Raw genomic sequence first — 17,659 nt, 5'->3', positions numbered from 1 at the left:
GAGAAAAAAAAAAAAAAAAAAAAAAAAAAAATGGGATTGACTGGTAAGAACGATTATCGTATAGTTCTGCTTCTCCGATTGTCGCAAAACTATTTAGAGAGAAACGGAGTGGGAAAAGCGAAAGAAAGATAAAAGACTAGGACGAAGAGTAGCTAGGAATGGTGGAAACGTGGGAAGAAGGGTTTCCGATATGTAATTTCCGTGGAGCTCGAAAATAACGAAACGAAACGAAAGGAATCGGCGGAAAAAATCGGTATTTGTACGCAAAGATGAAACGAACGCATGGAACTTACCACGAATGTTGGAACATCGTCGTCGAACTCGAGAGAACCAAGTGGTGGCGTAGTCTTCCTCGTCGCAGACGGAGTCGTTGTAGCTGGCGAGTTCTTTACAACGATTCAAGAAGGCATCGCTGTAAATTCTTTGCTCGTTGTCCGTTTCGATGTCCAAACTCTCGGATGCGATCGTAGTGGTCGACGACGTCGTCGTGGTTGTCGGCGGCGTCGTTGTTATCGTTACACTGGACGTTGCCGGTGCCGTCCTTGTAACCGAGGACATGGTGATTAGTGGCAAGTCATTCGAAACGTGGTCATCGCGGGTTTTCGCGGATTCCATCGCGTCGATTCGTTGTTTTTTCGTGCAAGAAGTGTGTAGGTGCGCAAAGCGGTGGAAAAGGATGTCTATAGGAGGATCGTGATCGGCAGCTCGGTAAATGGCATTTGAAAACGCAACGTTTCCTACCATGTCGACGATTCTGAAACAAACGAACGAATCGTTATCGCGAGAAGTGGGAATTCGTAGAACTCGTAGCGGTTTAATAGGATTTCGTCGATCGCTCGTAAATCGCTCGTCGATGGTTCGTCGTTGATCATTGTTTCGAAAACATGGGATGCGATCGTTTCGCGTTCGTACGATTACCGGGAAATAAAGCGACCGAGATAAGAACGGTCGAAGACGAAGCGCCTCGAGGTCAACATAAACGTGGCGTTGGTCAGATTCGCTTTGCGCGTCATAATTCTTCGCCTCGATTGTTACGTCACGATTCACCATATTCGAAAGAAAGAGCGATTCGGTCTAGTTGCAAGATCGTTGCACGAGCGTTATGCAACGCAGCGCAACACAACGCGACTCAGCGCAACGCAGCGCAGCGCGTTACGAGGCAATCGTTACACTCCTATTCGTTCGTCGCGTCCGTCGCGTCCGTCGTGTCCGTTCGTATTCGTTCGTATTTTTTCGTATTCCTTCGCTTCGCGTTCGGGTTCGCTCGTAATCGTTCGTATTCCCTCGTGTTTCCTCGTCTTTATTCGGATTCCCTCATCTTCACCGGCTGCTCGCACCGATCATCGAACGCTGGAATCGCAGGAAAATCTAAATAGTTGGTAGGACCGGCGGGATTTGAAATTGAGTTGCAGAGGTGCTCGGTGAACAAGGCGAGATCTCTGTCGCGACCTATCGATAAACATAGGCTTTATCTAGTGGCGAAAGCGAAGATACGAAGAGAGTAGTCTCGATGCAACGAAGAACAGTTGGAAAGAGTACAACGATCGGAGGAAAAAGAAGAAGCGTATATATTCGGAACGAGATGGACAATCGAGTGTTGGGGTCGGTCGAGGTCTACTTTAGGGATTTTTTTATCGGGTGTCCTTTTTTGTACGGTTACCAAGACGTAGCGAGGCTAACGAGGGTTAACTCGACTCTCAATTGACGGCGCGTGTCTAAATTGGCAGGTCGGGTATTGGAGTAGCAGAGGTCGATTGCGCGCGTTCGATCATCGATTTCGTCGATCGTGAGAGAAAAAGAAAAGGTTCGCACCTGGTTCGTTGCGATTTTCTTCCATAGAAATGCGATGCGTTAGCCGCGGTGATTCCGACAAGGTTCGTAAACTCGGAAACTCGTTAATTCGAGATAGACGGTTTTTCTCGTAGGCTAGTAATAGTGGTAGAAGTAGCGATGGTAATAGTAGTAGAGTCCGATGTTAGTCCGTATAGAGGCGGTCTGCTTGATCGGCGTCGAACTCGACTTTGACCTTTCTCTCGTTTTACGAAGTCCGAATCTATCGTTCGTGTCGACTGTTAACTATACGCGATCGAGACGTCCGCGATCGAGACGTCCGCGATCCGTGGTGGATTATTCGGTCGAAGGAGGCGATGTCGCGGGCGAATTACCTTCTTTCTCTACAATTCTCGGGCTTTGGCCGATGTGGCTGGGCAAACAGAGAGAGAGAGAGAGAGAGAGAGAGAGAGAGACGATGGCGAGCGATCACGCAATCCGAGTGTCCGTTGCCTCACGAACGGAAGAACGACGTCGTCCGTTTGATTCGACGCCGGTGTGTGCCCTCGAGATGTAGCGTGCACTCGAGCGCCGGGAATCGTACGGAAAGAGTATGTGACGTAGAAAGAAGAGAAACGAGAAGGAAGAAAAAGGAATATAGCATGAAAGCGAAGCGAGAAGGAAAGAGGGTGGGAAGCGATGGGAAGCGAACGCGTTAGTTCGGAGCGATTGAAAGGAACGCGTGCGCGCGCGGTAAAATGCAAGTTTGGTCGGTTGGACGGGAAAAGGAGGCGTTCGTCGCTCGAGTTATCGACTTACGTCACACGAAGATACTCGGATCCAACCGCGTTTCGAAGAACTCGAACTTTTTTTCGTTATCGTTATCGTCGTTCCCACGGCTTATCGCGCCAATCGTCCTTCTCGTCCGCGTCGCAGCGTCACATAGGCGCTCTTTCCGATCGAGTTTCGTTTATACTTGACCGTTTCCGTTTTTCACCGATTCGAATCGTTCGCGTCAGTTTGCAGATGTTCCTTTCCCATTTGGAAAAAATACCGAGGAAAACTGAACTCTCGTTATCGCGAGTGACCGCGGAGATGGTCGCGCGATCGTGATCGCGTGGTCGTGCTACGCTACGTCTACGATTTCCGACGCGCGACTGAGAGGATCGGTCTCGTGCTTAACGGAGCAAACTCGCGACGCTCACTAACTCAACCGCTAAACGAAACGTCGCGCGCGTGGAATCGCGCGAACTATACCGTCCTCTGTCGTCGTGTATGCCGTCCTATATGCCGTCTTATATGCAACCGTATGTGCCGACGTATAGTCGTCATCCTTATCCTCGTTTTCGTTCTCGTCCTTGCTACCGCTTCTACCATTCTTCCCAAGGGACTCGACACGCGGATTCCGTTTGTCTCGACGCGGTACTAAAGTTGGGAGGTGAGGTATAGAGAGAGAGAGAGAGAGAGAGAGCAGGATGTCACGTGGTAATAGAAGACAAACAAAGGGGAAGTCTGGGTATATGGTCTGGGTATGATGTATGACGTTATGCTGGATGATCGGACGTGGACAATGATTGGACTAGAGTAAGAGCGCGATGCATTCGCGGGAGAATTCGAGAGACGGAAATAGCGAGGTCGGCTTCGTCTAAAATTATTCGACGACCGATTCGAAAGGGTCGCGCCGGCTAGAGCGAAACCGTTCGCGTTTCCGTCAGTGCGTCGTTGGCGTTTTCGTCATCCTCTCGATCCTCGATCGTTCGTGGTGTATCGTTGATCCGTAACGTTCAACCAAGTTTTTCCGCGCGCGAACAAGCGGTCAAAGTTAGCCGAACGATCGAAATCTTGGTACAGGGTTTTCGCGGGTTGGACATGGCGGAAACGGAAGGAGGTTACAGAAACGTGTGCTCGCTGGAGACCCTGAGATCCGGCAAGAAAGGATTCTTCCGGGATTTCAGCGAGAACGTGTCCAGAGTGGCCGGAGAGCAGTGGATTTCCAAGGTTTTCGGACGACTGACTAGCGACGAGGAGCGGATTCGAACCATTTTCACCGACGGCAAGATAAAGGACTCGGTATCGGAGACGTTGAACAGGACGAGTATTCTGTATCGCGAGAAAGACGGGAACGCGTCGAGGACGAAGAGGCTGGAAGGATTGGAGGCTGCAGCCGCGGGCGAACGCCGGAAGGCTCTCTTGCTTCTCAGTCAAGCAGTTCTTCGGGCTCCTTCCCCAGGTTTCTCTCTTCCCGAGGAAAAATCATCGATCGTTCCATCCAACTCTACCCCCGCCCTCTCTCTCTCTCTCTCTCTCTCTCTCTCTCTCTCTGTCTCTCGCTTATCTGCCATTTCTATTTTCAGGGAAATGTCGGACGATCGATCGAGGATTCGGATTGCCGCTCGCGTTTCTCGCGAGAGCCGATCATTTCCTAGCGTCGGACCAACCGGCGCTCGCTCTCGAGGATTTGAGCTTCGTCGAGGAGATGAATCGTGACCTCCCGGCCGAGTTGAGGTGAGACCGTGAATATATTATGATATTGTGATATATTATAACGATAAAATGAAAAATAACGATAAAACAGAAGCATATTCCCTTTTAGAGTACAATTTGCTCGGACGAAGGAGACGTGCGAGAAGCGGAAAGGAGAGAACGAGAAGAGTGTCGTGCCGGTGATGGGACGAACATCGGAACGAAAGGGAACGTGGATCGCGACCGAGAACAAACGTAAGTTTCTGTCGATCTTTCTCTCTCTCGCTCTCCGTTGCCATTCCTCTGCTCCTCTCCCCAAATGCGCTGGACCGGCACACGATCGATTCGATAACGGAATATCGCGGAAAGAAAAAAGAAACGCGTAATCGAGGAGAGCGAAGCCGACGACGGTTTCCATGGAGATTGGCGGGTAATTTGAACAGCCGAAGAGCAGCGGCCGTGAACGGTTCGTTTTGGCTGTGACAGGATCGAACTAGTCCCGTCGTCGACGTGGAAACGAACGCCGTTATTTCCGATTCGAGACCGAGAGCGAGAAACGATCGAGAGTTGGTTTGGTCGTAGCGTTGCCTCGGCTGAGCGGTGGCAGAAATGCCCGACTACCGGCTGCTTCGGCGCTGTTGGAAATCGAGGAGACAGAGATGGCGGGCAAACGAGTGATCGCGGCCAAGCGCATAGATCCCGGAGATCGATTGGTCGTGGAAGCGCCGCACGCGTCTACCCTGTTACCGGAATTCTTCGGTACACATTGTCAACACTGTTTTTCGAGGTAAACGCTCGCTACTCAGACTTGCTTTACCTCGATCGTGATTGCGAACGTGATTGCGAACGTGATTGCGAACGTGATTGCAAACGTGATCGCGATCGTTACAGGTTCGTGGCTCCAGTGGGCTGTTCGGATTGCAGCAGCGTCGCGTTTTGCGGCAGAAAGTGCAGAGACGCGGCGATGGCGAGCTACCACAAGTACGAGTGTAAAATTCTCGCACTTCTGATAGGTAATCGCGTCTTCGCGTTATCAACTTTTCGCACGGTTACTTACCGTTTCCGCCTATTTCTCCCTTAGGCTCGGGAATGAGCGTTTTGAGCATGCTCGCTCTGCGAATGGTGACTCAACGTGGGGAGACCGGTTGCTACGAAATCTATGGTGCGTTGAATCAGCCGGATGTCGCAACCGAAAGGGTAACTACGCGGCCGTTGACCACTGCCGCGTCGGATGGTCCGACGAAGCAAAGCAAATCGGCGAAACGTCGTTCCAGGCGGAAGAGACTGCGTAATACGAGACGCGAGGGTGGAACACGAGGTGGGACGGAGGAGGAGGAGACGGAGCAACAGAGGAAAAAGGAAAACCCACGAGCCGACGAAGATGACGCGAAAGACGTCGACGATGACGTCGATCTGCGAGTATACGATCTCGTTACGCACGAGAAACGAAGAACGGCCAAGGACTTTTTCGAGAGATCTCTGATGGCGGCCTTTCTTCTCAAGTGTCTGCAAAGAGTTGGCTTTTTCGAGAAAACCACGAAAGACGAAGGTAGGTGAGCGTTCTTTGAATTCCACGTCCCTGGAATCGAAGTCTCGATACACGCGATCCTCTTTCGTTTCAGAGACGCCCAATGATCGAGAGATCGCGGTGGCGAGCCTACTGCTCAGACATCTTCAGCTGTTGCAGTTTAATGCCCACGAGGTGTTCGAGACGCGACTCGGAGCGGAGCATCGCTTTCGCGGTAGCCGGCCCGTGTATCTCGGTGTGGCTATTTATCCCACCGTTGCGCGTTTTAATCACGATTGTTATCCGGCGGTGACCAGGTATACGCGGTGCATCGTTAACCGTCTTCCTCGATAACCAACACCGCCTTCTTTAACAGTTATCTGGTTTTCTCCAGATACTTTCTCGGCCGATTTATCGTGATTCGAGCAATTCGTAGTCTCTTACCAGGAGATGTGGTCGCTGAAAACTACGGCCCGATATTCACTAAACGAACTTTGGAGGAACGTCGAAGAACTCTGGCCGGAAGATATTGGTTTCGTTGCGAGTGCACCGCCTGTCGCGAAAACTGGCCACGCTTCGAAGCTTTGACCAATGATCACGTTAGACTCAGGTGGCTACTTTCCTCCTTTCTTACCCCCCGTATCTTTTCCTTTTGTTATCGATGAAACGCCGTTTCCGTTTGATTCGATCGCAGGTGCCCAACCGAGGGTTGTTCGAAACTTCATCGACGTCTGCGAGATTTCGATAGCCCCGTGCAATGCTCGACTTGTCGTCGGAAAGTCCACCTGAAACAGTCGCTCGACTGCGTGCGCGAATGCGAGCAGCTGTACGCACGAGGATTCGCCGCGATGGAAGAAGAAGAACCGGAAAGAGCGTTGAAGGCGTTCTTCGAAGCAGCGAACAAGTTTCATCGAGTCGCGGTACCGCCCCATAAGGACACCCACTTGGCCGAAATTGCAGCGAGTGCCTGCATGGCGGACGAAGGCACCGTCTACCGGCTCGACTCATTGTCTTCCGAGTCTTTGCATATTCGTTGATGCCTGTCATCTAGAACGATCAATGTAACGGAGTGGACTATGACGAAAAGAGAACAGAGACGACTGATGGTTGCTGATAAAACTTTGTCTTTATCGACTGCGGCTAGAATAAAACTGTTAAAAAGAAGTAACTTCTTGCTAGAATCGTGTCAAGGATCAGGAGAAAAGAAAAAGCAGGATCGATAGAAATCGTAACAAACATGACCTTCGGTTCGTGAGTTTTGCGATTTTTTTGGCATTTATTTTTTATAATGCACATGTTTCGTGAAAAAATTAAATTCCGTATATGAAAGCTTTTCCAAGTTTCGCATTTCGGTACAAAATTCACTGGGTTTAAGGAGTTAGGAATCGATCATAGAGGAAATTTGGATATGGATGAGGATTAGTAAGGAAGATATGCAGGAAGGTAATGGTACGAGTAAAGATGAAGGCAAAGGCAAAGGTAAAAGTGAAAATGTGAATGATGTGATGGTGATGATGATGATGATGATGATGATGATGATGATGATGATGATGATGATGATGATGATGATGATGATGATGATGATGATGATGATGATGATGATGATGATGATGATGATGATGACGATGATGAATGCTGCTGCTACTGCTGATGATGATGATGATGATGATGATAATGACAATGATGGTGTAGATGAGGATGAGGATGAGGATGTTGATGATTATAACGATGATGTAGATGAGGATAAGGTCGAGGATAGGGATGAGGATGAGGATGGAGATGGGGATGGAAATGAAGATGAAGATGAAGATGACGATGAGAATGAGAATGAGAATGATGAGGATAAAGATATGGATGACAAGGATAAAGATGAAGGGCAAAATGGAGGATAAGGTCGAGGACGAGGATAGGGATGAGATGGAGGAAAGCGGGATGGATCGTTAGGGGTGGTTTTGATCGACAGACGTCTCGGACACGCACGAAAGGCGCGACGCGTCCCGGTCGCGATCGGCGAGATCTACGTCTCCACTTTTAGCCGTAAATTAGATGATTGCGTTTTCTTCGAGAAATACGAGTATTTTCGCAACTTTCCTTTTTCGTTTCATTTTTCATCCTCCCTGTCCCTGGATCCGGGACAGCTCGTATCATTGCGATATCGTTCCTCGCGAAAAGCTGAATTAAAACTAATTGACTGTAGCAACGAGTGATACGCGAGTCGTAACGCGATCCTCTCGTTCTCGTCCCTCTCTCCTCGTGAACGAACGGATAACGCGATCTGAAAGCCTCGTGTCACCGTTGCCAGGAAGAACGAGGCAAGAGTATCGAGAGCGCCGAATACGCTTGCTATTCGACGTATGTCCAGGCCACCGTAAACGCTTCTCGATCGCTTCGTGATCGCTGTTTGCCTCAAAAGTGGCTGTGATCTTCGGTGTTGTTGCTCTTCTTCTGCTGCCTGTACATTGCGCTCGCACGCGTACACACTAGTCCGCTCGGTTCTTCTTCTTTTTTTCTTTTTCGTTTTCTTTTTCTTCGTACATTTTCTTTGCCTCTATTTCTTTTAATTCCGATATTCACAATCAACACATGCATTGTTCTTTTTTTGCATACAATTATAACGTTCTTCATCCAAGAGTCGCGTGTCTCTCATTTCCTTCGCGACTCCCGTCTTTCACGCTCTTGATCTCTCCTCTTCCTTCTCGCTATAAATCGTGTCCCGTGATAATGCTTTTTCCTTGTATCGACTCATCCGATGGAACCGTGAAATTCGATGCAAAAGGCACGAAACAACGAACAGCGTGCATAATCGTCGCGGCTATCCGACGACGATACCCCATTTTTTACCCCGTTCTCACTTTCATTTCGATCGATCGGTAAAGGAACGCGAGATCAGGCGTTACTATTTTCCACTTGACGCTATATTCATACGCACGCACATACACTCTCTTTCTCGCTTTTTTCCCACGTTCCACCACGCCACGCCTCGCCACTATTTTCTTCATTTTCTCCCGATCGTGTATTTCATCGTTCCAGGGCTTATCGCGAAAACACTGTAACGACTAACGCGCAAATCTTTTTATCGAAATTTATCGAATTATCCTGAAATATCCTTACGACGATGGTGACGACGACGACGACGTTAGCGATCAATAGAAATCACGACAAAAAAACAGGGACAAACAGAGACAAAAACTGAAAAATATGTTATGCACGTGAAATAAAATAAAAATCTGGCGCGTTAACGAATTGCGCGTTAAACTTTGAAACGTTTTGAAAGAAAATTGTACATTTTATTTTCCGACGATAGAACTACAAACTAAAATTTTAAAAATTGTTTCGTTTCCATGCAAAATTGTATAAATCTCTTTTGTCCTCTCTTACTCTCTTTCTCTCACACTCCCACTGTCACTCGCTCATTCGCTCATTCCCTCATTTATGCATTTTTTCATTCGTTCATTCGTTTATTCACCGATTCATTCACCCATTCCATTCTTTTTGTCACACACTGTTTTCTCCCTCGTCGTTTATTTACTCGTTTCTCTGACAAACCACACGTTTGCACTGTCAATCGAGAGGAAATTGCCGAAATTTTCGAGAATCGATACGTTCGAAGTAACGCGATGAAAATTACGGAAGAATTGACCAAATTTACAGTTAACCGATAACGCGTGACATATCGTTGCTAACGTCGGATAATACAATTACTCGTGTTTAAAGGTTATACCCTCCTGGGGCATGAAATATGTTATTTAGTACAAGCGACCGTAAAAATATCGCCGGTTGGTTACATGTCGCTAGATATACGATAGAACAGAGAATTTAGCGAGAATTTGCTATCGCGTTTAATCGTTAATATCACTGACAGCAAAGTATTCACCGCGAACGAACGAGGATCGAAGAGACAAAAGCGACACGACGGACGACAAATTTTTGAAACGAATCGACTCTTGCGTTTCAATGAAGAAAAAAAAAGAAACGGAGTAATTTCGAGAGAAACTGAAACGATCAAGCCGGCACAGTCACGGGTAAACACGCATTGCGTTTCGTAGTTTTCCAATATAATTGCGCGCGTATTTACCGATTACTTGTACGGACAAGAGAAAAACTCCGCGAGGATCGCGTTAAACTTAAAGACATACATATATGCGTAAAACGATCGAATGCGTTTCGTTGAAGAAAAATTAAAAACATATGAAACAATGAATACGCAAAAACAGGAACAAAAATACCACTTTCGCCAATTCGAATTCGTATTGTATCCCATCACCGTATTTTTTTTTCTTTCTCTTCGTTGTCTCCTCCACGATCGGGATATTACTTTTTCTAAACTTTGCGTACACCGAAATTCATCGCAGTCGCAATTTTCGTTTCCCGTCTTCACCGCCACCATCTAACGATATACTCCGAAATATACGATTTATACGTCCAAAGTCGCGGAGAAGTGAAGCAAACAACGCTCCAGGGCCATTTTCCTTTTCCACCTTTTCTTTGGAACGCGTGTGCTTGACATCGTTCGAATTCCAATAGGTATGAAATTTTCACAGAGATCTGTAAATTTTCGTGATACAAAATTATCGTACGGCGGTAAGTCCAATTCGAAAAAGTTTGTTCAATTGCATTCGATCCACAATGATCTTCTTTCTTCGCGACGAGGCTTTTCAGCGTTTTCTTCTGTCAACTAATTCCGGCAGCGTCTCGTACACGCTTCTGAATCTTCTTTATCTGCCGCCGGGGAGAGTGTTGAGCGGTGTTTTGCAATTTCTTTTTCATTTCTTGCTTTTTGTTTCGCTTTTTTTTTTTTTTTTTTTTTTTTTTTTTTTTTTTTTTTTTTTTTTTTTTTTTTTTTTTTTTTTTTTACTTTTTTCAATTGTTATGTTGTTGCTGCTTTGTTGCTGATGTGGTTGCTGTTATCGTTGCTGTTACTTCGGTGTATAACGGGTGTTGGTGTTATATATTAAAAGGAGTGTTTTTGTTGTAGTGGTACCATTACTCTTGGTTAAGCGGTGCTTTCGGTGGTAGTGTTTTGGACCGGCTGACTTTCCTACAAATCAAACGAACGGAGTTTCAACAGGATTGCTGCTTTTATTCGACCGAAAGAAATATTCTACCGATCCGCGATGATAGAGCGGAAATCAGCTTACGGTGGAAAAAAAAAAAGAAAAAAAAAGAAAAAAAGAAACGTATGATACAAGGGCGCGATGGAGTAGTAACTTGCGCAAATAAAGAGAACACGCTGGATAGGATCAGGGCTACTGAGATACCGGGAGAAACTAATCCCAAAAGTGTGAAGAGAAGAGTGTAGAGAAAAAAGTGTAGAGAGTTTAAAAAGTGGTGAGGAAAGTTACGGTGAGAAAGGAAATCGTAAAGCGGCGTATATGATCGAAAGGATACGGAGCAAGAGAAAAATAAAGGCATGTTACCTGTGGAGCAGGGTCAGCGACAGGTGCATCCATATCTATAGGTGCATCCGACTTCTGCTCCGACTGAAAAGAGTACAAAAAGATACGTGCAATAGTGTGTGTGCTAAGCGCTACGGTAAAGATTCGTCAACGGACCGAACAGTTGCGATTTCTGTGATCGCTGTGACAACGATGCGAAAAGAAACTAATGAAAAAAAGAAAAAGGAAATAAGGAGAAACGAAGAGAAAAATGAAAGAAAAAAAGAAAAAAAAGAAAAAAAATAGATACACAAATAGAGAGACAAATAGATACAAACGAAACAAATAGAGGCAAACGAAAACAAAAGTAAGTACAAAAAGGAAAAAGAAGGAAATAGGAAAAATGTACAAATGATCAAACTTACGGTAGGACATAAATAAAATAGGGCAGTATACAACATAGGAGCAAAAGAAACACAAGATATGTGCGATCCGTTGATGACGATGCAAATATATACAAGTGTATCATACAAGGAAAACTAACTGTTCGAAGAACGGACAATACAAAAACTCCGGACTAGCTTTCTAATCGATCCAAATAACCGTTCTTACTCTAGTTATCACTCTTCATACTCTAATACGTATCAACGATTCTCTCTCTCTCTCTCTCTCCTCTCTCTCTCCTCTCTCTCGCCCGGCCAAGTCAATTTCCCTTAATACGTCAACGTTACCAACGGAATCGATTCTTGATACGAGTTTGAAGAGAGCGATAGCGAAAGTGGTGCATCGAACGGTTTTCAAAATAGATTGCATGGTTCTAAAACTACCACGAATTCATCGCATCTAACAGGAAAACCGAAGAATTCTTATTAATCGATGACGATGACGATGACGATGACGATGACGATGACATTAACAACAACAACAACAACAACAACAACAACGACAACAAAAACTACCATGCAGGACCGTTGAATTGCTAGACTTAGCGAAATAGTATACAAAAGTTTATTACGATCGGAAAGAATTCTGTTGTTTCACGATCGATAATGGCCGTGAGTTAATTATCCATCGATCGATGTCCGAGATTCACACCGATCGAGATGGAGGAGTACGCGTTAAAAGACGACTGAAAAAGGTAACTATGAGAATAATCTCGCGCTAAATGGAGCGATAGAAAGCGGAGACCGAAGTAGGGGTGTATAGGTTTGGTAGTAATGGTAACGATGACAAGGGTATCGCGAAAGTGGATAAAGAAACGGATTAGTCGAGAAGAGAATTGTTACGGACTTTTACTTGACCGTCTTGGCTACGAGGACGTCGCGGAGGTCCACCACCTCTTCCCCCACGGAAATTGCGGCGGAAGTAACGACGGGACGGTCCTCCGCGTCCACGACCGCCACCGCGCGGCACACCACCGTCACCGCCAGTTTCGCCCCCTTGTTCGCCTCCTTCACCGGAGTTATCCCCTTGTTGTTGCGTCGACGGACCGGAGCGACGCGATCCACGATAGTAGCCGTCATACTGTCGTCGAACCCTGTAACGTCGCTGCTGTCCGCTACCCTCGCCAGAATTTGCTTCATTTCCGGTCTTGCCTTCGCCTGAAACAAACGCACCAGCGTGTTCGATCTCTGTTGTATGGTAAATCCGATTCGATTCCAACGAAAACGCAGATGCAGTCCAACTGCACCACTTACTCACACCGGCTTCGTAACCATCTTGACCTTCTCGAGGTCTGCGTTGAGTTCGAGTATTCCCACGTCTTTGACTGATGTACCAATGACTTCCGCGAAATGCGCGTCGCTTATCAGCAGCAAAAGGCGAACCTCTTACTGCCTCCCCGGATGGACCAGTAACATTAGCCGCTTCATGACCCTTCTCGCCTATTACAACATCAAATTCGACCGGTTCACCGTCACCGACACTGCGTACAGCCTTCCTTGGGTTGTTCTTCACGATGGCCGACTACGAGCGCACAGAATTAACAGCGATTACCGATTTACATATTCCAAATCCCCTTCTTTCGTTAGGTCAATTACGAAATTAAATGTACTCACTTGATGAACGAACACATCCTCCTTGGTGTCGTTCCTGAAATCAAACCAAACGAATCGTATGAATGATTTAATGATTAAATTAGACGAGAGCAGTCCTATTAGTTTTCATTTCCGCAAAAAGGGGAAAAGAAAAGCGAGGATTGTAAGCAATTACGAACGTAGAATCGGCAAGTTTCTGTACGTCTGAGATCTAGGATCAAACGGCGAATATTTCGTCACGCGATCCAATGGGTATACAGACGACCGCTGTTTGCTTTGCCACCATGTTTCCAATAATTCCGTTTAATCCGCGCAAAGGACACGGACAACGGTGCGAATGTATACGGTGGCGATTTGGTTATGGAGAAGGAAAAAAAAAGAAAAAATGCGTTTTGAAAAACGCAGGGCTACATCCGGTAAATTTGTTAAAAACATAATGCAACAAAAATTGCTACGTTACGCGAATTCAAACGATGCTTTGGCTACTGTCCAAACGCATAGTGCGTTCATTCGCCACCTATATATACCGGTGCATATTACGGGGCACGAAGCGATGGGGGGAAAAAGGGGAAAAGAAGGGGGAAAAAGGGGGAAAGAAGGGGGAACGAAGGGGGAAAAGAAGGGGAAGGAAGGGAAAGGAAGAGAAAGAAAGGAAACTACGAGGGAACGAACCGGCGCCAAGTGGGGTATACGTTAGCGGAGAGTGGGGATATGGATAGGAAGGTGCTAGAAATAGCCAAAGATAGAGCAACTACGAACGAACAAAGGTGGTTCGTTGATTCACACGTGTTAAACGAAGAGTCTATTTCGCGAATATGAGAACGTGTTTGGATCAGGGTTGCTAATGAATTCGAGCCAGGAAAAGCTACTCTACGATTGCTACATACCGAATTTGGCAATTCGATTAACGAATGGAACCGTAGTACAGGCGATCATCGATGAACCAACGATTCAGAGAAGCGCGATACCGTTTTTCCAAGGAAACTGTGAAAGGACAGTGCTGCCGGTAACCGATTTAATCACAACAATTCCTTGCCGTAGATATCGAAAAAAGAAAGAACGCTAGAATTAGGAGAGGTAAAGGAGGAAAGAAAAAAGAAAGAAGAGCGAGAGGGAAGAAGACGGAAAGCGGCAAATCGTTACTAACCTGTTGATGAATCCGTACCCACTCTTCACGTTGAACCACTTCACAGTCCCGGTCACTTTGTTAGCTGAAACCCAACAAAAACGAAATAGCTCTAATTAGATATCTAGCGCATAGCCTCGCGATATATTACACCATAAACCTACTCTTTTATTCGATTAAGCGATTTCTCCCATTCCATTTTTTCCAACATTTATCGCCCGCGTATCTGCTGTTTCGACGCTTTTCGAAAAATGCAATTCGACGATGCGCATAAAAATCGGAAGTGGCAATGCCGATGCGATGCGAATAAAGCAGGTGCATCGATCAACGGGTATATCGTGTTTACGCCATATTTCCTTCGCGACGAATATTTTCGCTCGCGAAATAGATTCGGGTATTTGCTAATCGCTACGATGTATTCGTAATCACGAGCGAATTATTCCCATGAAAATTCAATGTTTACGTAGCTAACGGTCATGTTACCGACAGCAATATAAACTGACGCAGCAGGGTGAACAATATACTTGTATATATCTAGAATTACATTCGATAACGGTTTTCTTTATTTCGGCATTAACTTCTTTTATCGAACGTCCCAATTTTCTTTTCAACTGCACCACCAAGGCTGGATATCCGAAACGAAGAACGTCGTTGGATACAACACTCGTGCTTCGTGTTCATAAACGAAATATGAAATACAAAATATTAAATAAACTAGAGATAAATCTGTGCAGCACATTCTGATTTAAGCCTTTCCTGTTTATTCAGCTCGACTCCTGGAAATTGTAATTCAAGTTTCACTCGAAGAAACCCCGATTACCCACGAGTCCAATTCAAAGTAGAAGCTAACGATAGCAGCGCGCTCCGTTCGCAAAGAAAACTAGTCGTTCGAACGGAAACGAACGTTAACGAATATCAAGAAACTTACGTAACGAAAGCCATGCCGCGTTCAATTTATCAAAAACTAGTTGAAAATGTACGAAAAAGCTGGCAAAGAAATTTCGAGAAGCCACGCGGGCATTTAATCGTGATGTAAGCACAAGATTTCGCGTTATATATTTTATCTCTGTTCGATGCGTAAGTTACCACATATAAATCGAACGACAAATGATAAATAACAGGATCGAAACGAAATAAAGAAAAATAAGAAATGAAAAAGCTATATCCAAGTATGTAATTTGTAATGCGTCTCTCCATCCTACGGTTTTTGATCTACATACACACACGTCTCCATTCCTCTCTTTCCTTTTTCTTTCTTTCTTCGTACTCACTCTCTCACACTCTCTCTCTCTCTCTCTCTCACACACACACACACACACACACACACACACTCTCACTCACTCACTCTTTCTCCCTCTCTCTTTCTCCCTCTGGTTTTCTCCACAGGGATTGAGGAGAAATTTAACGGAAATCGGTAGCCGATAACGCGTGTAAGTTTATTGTATTTGGAATGGAAAAAAGTAAAGAAAAAAAGAAAAAACAAGTGGGGAAAAATGAATTCCGAATCTGATCGATTCGTATACGAAGAATTCGAAACGATATAGATGAAAGTAAGGAGGATGGTGGCCGGTATACCGGCCACATGCCACATGGCTGAACGTCTGCTGTTCCCCTAGACGCCATTATTACATGCGGACAATCCTGCAGAAACGAATTCGCTCTCTTTCCACTCAATTTTTTCCACCGCCAGAATATACGCGAAACGTTTTTTGGGCTAAATGTACGGTTCACTCACCGATGACCAGCTTCTGCTGGACAGCCTTTGGTTGTTCGGGCTGTTTTTCCGGGTCAGCCATGGTGGTGGTGTTAAGGTGTTAAGACACGCCGCTGCCGAACCTAGATGTTCCCGTCTTTCTGGTTGTGGTGTTGGTTCCCTTCTAATGTTCCCAACATGGCTGCGCCTCCAGGCGACCGTACAAACATTCTTCTCGTCTAACGAGCTTTCCGATAGGTTGGCTCGCAAACAAACCCGCTCGTTCGACCAATCCTGTGGAGAGTTTCACGGAACGCGCGTGACGTAACTCACGCGTTACTTCCTCGGTTTCTTGTTCACTCGCTCGCTCTCCCGCGTACTCTCTTGCTCCCTTGACCGCGCGCGCCTTTTCTCTCATTCTCGATCTTCTGTACCGATCGCGTGCCATTCTACCTTATCATGATATCAATGAGCAACGAACGTTACGTTCCCTTAACTTTCTTACTCTTATTTATATCTCTTCCCTCAGCTTCCTTTCATTTTTCCCATTGCGCGCATCACGCCAAGTACGAGTAAAATTCCATTTTATTTCTCTCACCGGTGCCATTATTTCTTCTTTCCTTTCACGCAGCTAAATCCATTTATATTTTTCAACAGAAATACGATAGTTCCACTTTAGAATATTTTTAATACGCTATGTATAATAACTGCTACTACACTCGTGTATAAGAATCCTAATTTCTTTCTATGATGCAAAAACGACACGCTTGCAAATTTTAACCATTTTCACGATATCCGAAAGCCGGACAAATTTCCTATGTCGTATCTTTTTATAATAGTTATGTAGGATACATACATAACAACCAACCATTTGCTGGCATGACTCGTAACGAATCTAGCTTTGCTAATAAAATCCAATTGATAATAAATCATAAAACCGAATCATCGTGAGTATATAGGGAAAAAGGGGAATTAATTTTAATATATAAACCGCCAAGGACAAAGGTTGTAAAGGAACTTCGTCGAAAATATGAAATGGAACTCACGAACACTACTCATATTCGTATTTCTAATATTTTTTAAACTTTACAACTTTTTCTTTTCTCAGGAGATACATCTGTCTGGAAATGTAGAAAAAAATAATTACGCATTTCTTACATGGCATAGTGGAACGCACCATAGTGTTTCGTTACTTCTCTATGACGCTGCTTATTTCAATTGAGTATTTTCTGTTTTCCGATCGAACATGATTGTTCAATCATAAACATCGTAAACACTTGTGACTTACATTTTCATTTGTCGCACTTACGCCAATTTATCGGCGAGCGTCCATTAGTGCCCTTTTACTTCTGTTTAGCTCATTCTCTCACGGTTATTTCACTTTTTTCTCTTTTTCTTTCGAATCTTTGTTATCAACGGAACAAAACAAATGATCATCGTTTATTTGAATAAATTCTATTTTTCTATCCGAGTAGCTAATGAATGAAGAAAGAAAAAAAACACATGTTTCGATATCTTATTAATCGCAATTAAAAATAAAATGCGCTGTTAGAATTAAGCATCTCGACTTTCAAATCTCAGAAAGCTTCTCGAAATGTTGAGAATCCAAAAATCAATTTTATCGAAGCACAAGCTTTTCCTCTCTTCGTTTTATACGAAATATTATAAAGAAAAGTTTACAATCTTTAA

General features: G+C 45.1%; 3 protein-coding genes across 10 annotated transcripts in view; 1 reads left to right on the top strand and 2 right to left on the bottom strand.

The window, feature by feature from the left end:
- The window catches only part of LOC108553893 (growth factor receptor-bound protein 14), a 17,587-nt gene extending 14,561 nt beyond the window's left edge, over positions 1-3,026 (bottom strand). For 2 of the 7 annotated variants that reach the window (XM_017908964.1, XM_017908961.1), the window contains exon 1: positions 294-823. In XM_017908964.1, coding sequence (XP_017764453.1) covers positions 294-744 — 451 coding nt within the window. In that variant the 5' untranslated portion in view covers positions 745-823. The other 5 variants (XM_017908963.1, XM_017908959.1, XM_017908960.1 and 2 more) reach the window with 5 other exon arrangements.
- Positions 3,027-3,639: 613 nt separating this feature from the next.
- Positions 3,640-6,874, top strand: LOC108553899 (SET and MYND domain-containing protein 4). Its single transcript, XM_017908978.1, has 9 exons — positions 3,640-4,000; positions 4,125-4,275; positions 4,364-4,433; positions 4,776-5,020; positions 5,125-5,246; positions 5,315-5,782; positions 5,856-6,057; positions 6,135-6,350; positions 6,435-6,874. Exons 1-9 carry the CDS (start codon positions 3,640-3,642, stop codon positions 6,775-6,777), a joined length of 2,178 nt encoding a protein of 725 aa, XP_017764467.1. The 3' UTR covers positions 6,778-6,874.
- Positions 6,875-8,597: 1,723 nt separating this feature from the next.
- Positions 8,598-16,298, bottom strand: yps (Y-box binding protein ypsilon schachtel). Of its 2 annotated transcripts, XM_017908976.1 has the most exons (7): positions 16,013-16,223; positions 14,299-14,362; positions 13,173-13,206; positions 12,819-13,080; positions 12,406-12,716; positions 11,158-11,220; positions 8,598-10,778 (listed from the first exon to the last, which is right to left on the bottom strand). In XM_017908976.1, the coding sequence occupies exons 1-7, from the start codon at positions 16,071-16,073 to the stop codon at positions 10,734-10,736; spliced, it is 840 nt and encodes a 279-aa protein (XP_017764465.1). In that variant the 5' UTR covers positions 16,074-16,223; the 3' UTR covers positions 8,598-10,733. The 2 variants fall into 2 exon arrangements, with proteins under 2 accessions (XP_017764465.1, XP_017764466.1); XM_017908977.1 differs by lacking the exon at positions 11,158-11,220 and having other exon boundaries at positions 16,013-16,298.
- Between the last annotated feature and the right edge of the window lie 1,361 nt (positions 16,299-17,659).

Source organism: Eufriesea mexicana, unplaced genomic scaffold, assembly GCF_001483705.2.
Source record: "Eufriesea mexicana isolate 0111107269 unplaced genomic scaffold, ASM148370v2 scaffold13881, whole genome shotgun sequence".
NCBI classification, from domain to species: Eukaryota; Metazoa; Arthropoda; class Insecta; order Hymenoptera; family Apidae; genus Eufriesea; species Eufriesea mexicana.
The sequence above is the reverse complement of the archived record's forward strand: the minus strand, read 5'-3'. Positions and strand labels throughout refer to the sequence as shown.